The sequence below is a fragment of the Tarenaya hassleriana genome, unplaced genomic scaffold, assembly GCF_000463585.1.
Source record: "Tarenaya hassleriana unplaced genomic scaffold, ASM46358v1 Cleome27, whole genome shotgun sequence".
Taxonomy (NCBI): domain Eukaryota; kingdom Viridiplantae; phylum Streptophyta; class Magnoliopsida; order Brassicales; family Cleomaceae; genus Tarenaya; species Tarenaya hassleriana.
This window is the reverse complement of record NW_010965946.1, coordinates 1,543,925-1,550,478: the sequence shown is the minus strand read 5'-3', so window position 1 is coordinate 1,550,478 and position 6,554 is coordinate 1,543,925. Positions and strand designations below refer to the sequence as shown.

The 6,554-nt window shown below is 38.3% G+C and overlaps 2 protein-coding genes across 3 annotated transcripts in view; both read right to left on the bottom strand.

Annotated features, from left to right (window-relative positions):
- Window positions 1-713: 713 nt before the first annotated feature.
- LOC104817388 lies at window positions 714-3,117 on the bottom strand. 2 transcript variants are annotated; one of them, XM_010546565.1, is made up of 5 exons: window positions 3,011-3,117; window positions 2,848-2,893; window positions 1,860-2,521; window positions 1,599-1,734; window positions 714-938 (listed from the first exon to the last, which is right to left on the bottom strand). In XM_010546565.1, the coding sequence occupies exons 1-5, from the start codon at window positions 3,014-3,016 to the stop codon at window positions 925-927; spliced, it is 864 nt and encodes a 287-aa protein (XP_010544867.1). In that variant the 5' UTR covers window positions 3,017-3,117; the 3' UTR covers window positions 714-924. The 2 variants fall into 2 exon arrangements, with proteins under 2 accessions (XP_010544867.1, XP_010544868.1); XM_010546566.1 differs by having other exon boundaries at window positions 1,860-2,485; window positions 3,011-3,116.
- Window positions 3,118-5,503: 2,386 nt separating this feature from the next.
- The window catches only part of LOC104817612 (serine/arginine repetitive matrix protein 1), a 1,422-nt gene continuing 371 nt past the window's right edge, over window positions 5,504-6,554 (bottom strand). Inside the window, exon 2 of the mRNA XM_010546862.1 lies at window positions 5,504-6,552. Coding sequence (XP_010545164.1) covers window positions 5,621-6,552 — 932 coding nt within the window. The 3' untranslated portion in view covers window positions 5,504-5,620. The remainder of the gene's footprint in view (window positions 6,553-6,554) is intronic.

Below are 6,554 nucleotides of genomic sequence, written 5' to 3'. Positions count from 1 at the left end.
CCCCCCCCCCCCCAAAGTTATAAACTTGTTATATATTTCTATATAAAAAAAAAGATTGAATTGTAGATCTTGCGAGGCTGTGACATGTTTGACCCGTTAATGGGTCAACATATTGCTACAGAGAGAAACTGGTAAATTATGAATATTGGTTAACATTATGAGAGGAGGGCGAAATTGTATGTACCTACCTAAGGCCACAACGTGAAGAATATGACAGTTTACAAGTGTTTGTGGTAGCTGACACCTCCCCCCTCAGGTTGGTGGACTGCTCTCACGTTTTATATTTTGCGTCTTATATTATACGACAAATTAATATAATATAAGACCGATGTACGGCCCATAAAATATTAAAGGCCCCCTTTAGCTAAACGGGTAAGGCCGCTCTTGTGTTGCCTCGTTCATACTTGGAAACCGAAGGTTTGGTCAATTTGAGGTTGGGATTTAATTTTAACCTACACAATAGAGTTAATCGTTTATATAGTTAGTTATATGAAGGATAAGTACGGAAATTAGGACGGTTCGTATGGTATTTGCATATATTTAAAACCATTTTTACGTTTGAAATAATAGATTTAAGATAGGGTTATGGGCATTTATTGTTTTCAACCTACCGTGTCAAATCTATATAATTATAATGGAATCATTAATCAAATATATGGCACGAGGGTCATTAATCAATCCAAATATGCTTTTGAAGAATTATGCAAATAACGAGATAAATAACCACAAAATTAAGCAAATAAGAACTTATAGGGTTTGTAACATGTGGATCAAAATGACAGATACAGTGCCACAACAACACACAGTCTTAATGAAACGACCATAATCTATCGAATAAATCAAAAGGCAACATGCAAATAGAGAGAGAGAGAGAGATTTCATAAACATGGCAGCATTTCCGGTTATCGCTCATGTAAAGTCATTCTAAGCCATGGGACCTGATGAAAATTGGATGGAAAAAAAATTAATTAATAAGTGAATAAACAGACAAAAACAAATAATTAAACAGTGTAATGAAGTGATTATTTATGGTCCTCCAAAAGATACAAAGAGCCTTTCTCTTTGTCCAAAAAAGGAGTTTTTGAGGGACCACTTAATTATTGCATTTTATAAAACCCTTTTCTATAAATGAAAATCTGAAGTGATTATCCACAAAATGATGAGACTTTGTTTAAGTAAATTTCAAATACTCGAGAAAAAAAAAATTTATACATGGATTAATATGTGTGAAATACATGTTAAGATTTGTAATGTGATAAAACAGAACATGAAATTATAGTTTTTATCTTTTGCCCTATATTCATTAAATTTTTTTTTTTCAAATTAAAGAAAAGTCTCTGCCAAAAAGCAAAAAGAGTTGTTCATAAAAGAACATTTTCCTCACAAAATTTTTTATATTTCCGGATTTTGAAAATCGATTTCGATTTTGTACAGGGATTCGTTTTAATACATCATTTGAATTCATTTGAAACTGTACACCAAACATACTTTATGTACTTAGGAGTCCATGAATATACATGCATAAGCATTTCCATTCATAGATCGGAATGTATAGATTGCATGTATGTAAAGGCGGAATATAATATGCATGCACTGACCTGGAGTTACAAGAAGATGGATCGATTCAGCCGCTTCACATTTCTTGATTGGCTTGCTCATTATTCCGTCCGATTTACAGATTTTTCCCACGTCAGCATCTGGATGGATCTTCCTCTTCAACATCCTCTTCATCATCTGCGATTTCACCGCATGCCCAAGTAAATAAAACTAGTAAAATGTTGCGATGTGACGTCATTTCGTTAATGTTTCATGACATTAATTAACCCTAGCTAGCTGGTGAGGTTCTAATCGGACGTTACCTGGCGCAGTTTCTTGATGGGACGTGAGTCTTGATCTTTGGCCCGTGACATGATCTTCTTGTCGAACGAGGGATCACTTAGTTTCGAACCACTGGGCTTATATTTACCGTCACTCGATTCGATCTCAAGAGGGTCCAAGCATTTCTCGAAATCTACATCTTCTTCGTCCTTGGAGAAAAGCTCGGCCAAGGTCGTCCTCTTCTTCCCGCAGCGGTCAACATCTGACAAGGGCATCAAGTCGAGGCAATCGACGGCTCTGACCGATTCGGAGTCCATGATCTCGATCAACCCGAGGTCAACCCCATTGTCGGATCCGACAACCTCGTCATACCTGGGGGAGATCAATGGATCTAACTCCCCCCCTCGGTTGGCGAATTCATCGTCATCAAGGTCCATGCTTTCATCACCATCTCCGACTTCTTCATCTTCACCATCATCCACGGAGAAATCGTCTTTTCCTTTGTGGTCGGAGTTTTTCAGTGTGTCAAAGCCGAACGTGCCGATGGTGAGAACTCCATCGACCCAATTATCAAGAACGTCGACCAATCCGACTTGGTCGAGTATAGCTTTCGTGTTCCTCTCGATCTCACTTGGTTCATTCTTCTTCACGTTTTTCACCAACCCTTCTGTTTTTTTCCCCCACAAAATTACCGTTTCCAAAGCTGTTAAAAAATCATATTTATGCATACATACATATACATGCATGCATACACGCTAATGGTGGATTTGTTTTGGCAAATGCCAAAAAGTACGAGACGTACGGGTGGATATTTATGTTCATGTTTTCTCAAGGAAGGTCTTTTAAAGGGTACTGAACAATTAAATACGGAACCGCACTATAAACAAGCAAGCAACAATATGAGACCACATGATATATGTTACATATATTACAAGGAAACAAATAAACAATATGATATTAGATTCATATTCTCACCTCACCCAAACGCAATGACACAAAAAATTTAAATGAAAAAAAATAAAAACCAACCTTTGATGACATTTTGGTGCAGCTTCCTCTGTACCCAGTTGAAGATCTACAAACAAAAATTCCCAAAACGAATTGAAAAAATGTGAGACTTTGAAAGCAGAAAAAAAAAAGAATAATATATATATACACATATAAAATAATGAAATAAAAAAAAATACTGCACCTTCATCGTTTTCTTTGCTTCTTGTCAGTGGAAGAGCGAAGCCGCTGTCGAGCAACAATGGAATTCGTGACGCTGAAGAATAAATCAACGGGAGAGATCAGAGAGTGAGGGGGGGCAAAAGAGGAGTGACAGGACGCTCCAGATGATGCCACGTGTAACAACTCATGAGATGGGTCCCATCATAACCTTTTGGGTTTGCATTGGCCAATCAGTGAGAGCCACCTGCGAAACTGTTGTGTATATCTGGCATGTTTGATTCCACCGATGTTCTTACATCTCAAATGTCCCTCGATTTTACACCCAACCATTTTTTTTAAAAAAAAAATCTTTTTAATCCTCATTTAATTTCCCTCTTTGGCTGCTGTTGCCATGTGTTTCTGCTGGTTTTAGGCTCTGTTGATGTGTTATCTGATTTGTCCTCGCCAATATACGCAGTAATTACAAAACATCACAATAAAAATATTGTATTTGTACGTGAATACGTATTCCGAATATCATGGTGATGGGTAGAAAATAATAGAAATGGACATACGGAACAAATTCTAAGTAACCATCACTTCCATACAGATACATGAACAGACATTCACTATTTTATATTTAATTTATAACTTAGCAAGAAATATGTATGTGTATATATAATTTCTTTCTGTCAACTTTGGATTCCCATTGATTTGGCTCATCCCCGACATAGTATGCCCCATTCATTCCACCTTAATATTTTCGCTCATAATATTCAAATGCAAATTATATTTTCGTTTAAGTGTATATTCGTTATTACTTGATGGAGAGAGCGATTTAGTCACTTTCTAATGTTTATTGTCATCTGCTGATACATGTTCATTTGGCCTCTATAACTCTAATCATACAGGTTTCCGTAGTCAATAGTACTATATATATATATATTCATAATTGATGCTACACTCGAATACATACATATATATATATATATATATATATATATTTATTCATAATCGATGCTACACTCGTATATGCTTGATCGGTCGCCATATATAAACAATGAACCATTTCGCATCATAGTAGTAACCTTTTGTACATAAACATCAAAATGTAGGGCAAGTCTTATGAATGCATTATGCGTATGATATCTAATCTAAATTCCTTTAATTGAGAGACAACAATGTTATGTCGTCTGACCGGCTTGATTCGTGTAACCATTTATATTATTAGGGAGAAGGAATGAATATAATTGAGGGGAAGAGGCCTCGTCGGATACTTATCACATCTTATAAAAACAACAGAGAGCCATGCACATGCAAGTACCCAAAAGCTTTTTTGACGAGAGCATACGTTGCCCCACCCATTACAATTATACACGCTCTTCTTCTCTTTGGCCCTTTGTATTTTGTTACCATATGTTTGTTCTCTCCCATAATTAAACATGTGGATCGCAGTGCACGTAGCTATACTGTTTATTCCTTACCGTACCCTTTTTTTCATTTTTTTTTGGAAGAGAGAGTACATATATACTTAGCGTGAAATATTTAATATTCGTTTTTATTTCATTGGATTGTTTTTTTGTTAAATGGATAGATGTTGGGTGGCAAAACCCGATCATAAGTGACTGTGTAAACTGCCCTACGGGGGTGAAGAATTTATTTGTTATTGTTGAGATATACCGGATTTTGAAGAATATTACGAGATATATCGTATAATGGAGATCTTATCAAATCCGGAAAATATATATTTAGAAATATTTATCATTATGTCTGCTTTACTTATTCAATGTAAGACTCTCATCTATTTATATGTTATTTTGGTTATTAATAAAAATATCATTCCACATATTTCTACAGTTATATACTTTGACAGCTATACATTTGAAACAAATGCAGCGTATTGTCATGGAAATATTTTCCTTTTCATAAAGGATACGGGTTTTGCTGTTGTAATTATATATACTTCATTCGTAAAAAAAAAATTGTGAGTGTTTTGTTTTTGTAATCATGGGGAAACAGTTATAGGGTTGAAAAGTAAATTGGGGGTTAGTGGCCCGTGATATTCGTGGTACGTCTCCCGATGGAATTCCACTTTCTTAAGTTTTTATTCGGTGTGAAACGCCCGAAAAATGGCACGAATTAATTGAATCCGAGTTGTACGTCATGATTCAGAGCATGAAAACTCAATAATTATAATTTATTTTTATATATGATGTATGTATGTATATATAAAAGAGAGAAAACACGGGCCATGTAAAATGTTTTGGGCCATAAGTAGCAAATGGAGAGATATTTGGGCCTTTAATGTGAGCCCATATCAGTGTTAGGCCCATACATTCTCATACCGGAGAATTTCAGAATTTGTAAGCGTCCTTTCTTCAGCCACCAAAGCCTCCACATGAAAAAGCAGATTCCAAAAAGCGCTGAAGAATCGGAACCAATGACTGACTGTTAAATAAAGTTTCCCACTCAAACCTGTTTTTATTATTATTATTATTATTATTATTATTATTATCTCATACGAAATTGTAAAACATGACACTTTCAATTTTAAATCTTGATATAAAGAACACATCAAACAAACTTTAATCCAAAACCCTTTATTATTTATTTTCTCGCCGTTTTCCTCTGTGTTTTTAGTCTCCATCTTCATTTAGCTGTTGTCTCCATTTCCGTGTTTTTTGACGTGGAAGCCATTCCCTGGTTTCCTAGAGAGAGACAGATGAATTCCAGGGTCATGATGAGTCGCAGACGAATTATACACGATGGAGTTGTTGATCATTTGAACGTTGCTGTTCATGAAAGCTTTCAATGGCAGGGTTCCATTAGGGTTCTCCATCTTTCCTTTGTTCTTTGTCTTCTTCCCTTCTCCTTCGTCGCTGCTGCTGCTGCTGCCTCCGCCCTTCAAAACCCTAGCTTTCCCTGCCTGCGTGAGATGCTTCGGGTCGCCGCGTAGGATCTCCATTACAGCACCTTTGTTTTCACCTGCAATGGTGATGACCCGAGCGCCCATGTCCTCTGAATCCGACTGCGGAATCTTCTTGGTGACCTTGCCTTGGTTGTGTTGGAGATGTTGGTCCTTTTGCTGATAGAGGTTGCTTGATTTTTCAGCTGTCAGAACTTTTTTCTGGGTCGTGACGTCGTCTTCGTGTGAGGATCTTAGTTGAGACGGTGGGAGAGAGTAAGGCGACAGCTTCGGAGATGAGGCTTTCGGCTTCGGCGGCTCTGGCGGAGTCCGTGGCTCGGGCTTTATGGACCTCGCCGATGGATATTCTGGCGGAGGGAGCGGTTTCCGCGGAGGATCTCCAATGCGGACAAGAGCCTCCTTAACATCCTTAGTCGGAGACGGCGGAGATTTTGGAGCCGGCGGTGGCGGTGGCGGCGGCGACGATTGAACGGAAATTCTCGGCGGCGGAGTTGGCGGCGGGGAAACCACCGGACGCCGCTGTGGGGAGAGGGCACGTGGCGGGGGTGTCGGCTGACGTGGAGGGGGAGGAGGAGTGGTTTCTCGTTTTGGCGGGGAGGGAGCTCGCGGTGCTGGAGGAGGAGCCGGTGGTGGGACAACGGTCGCAGGCCTAACGACCGCG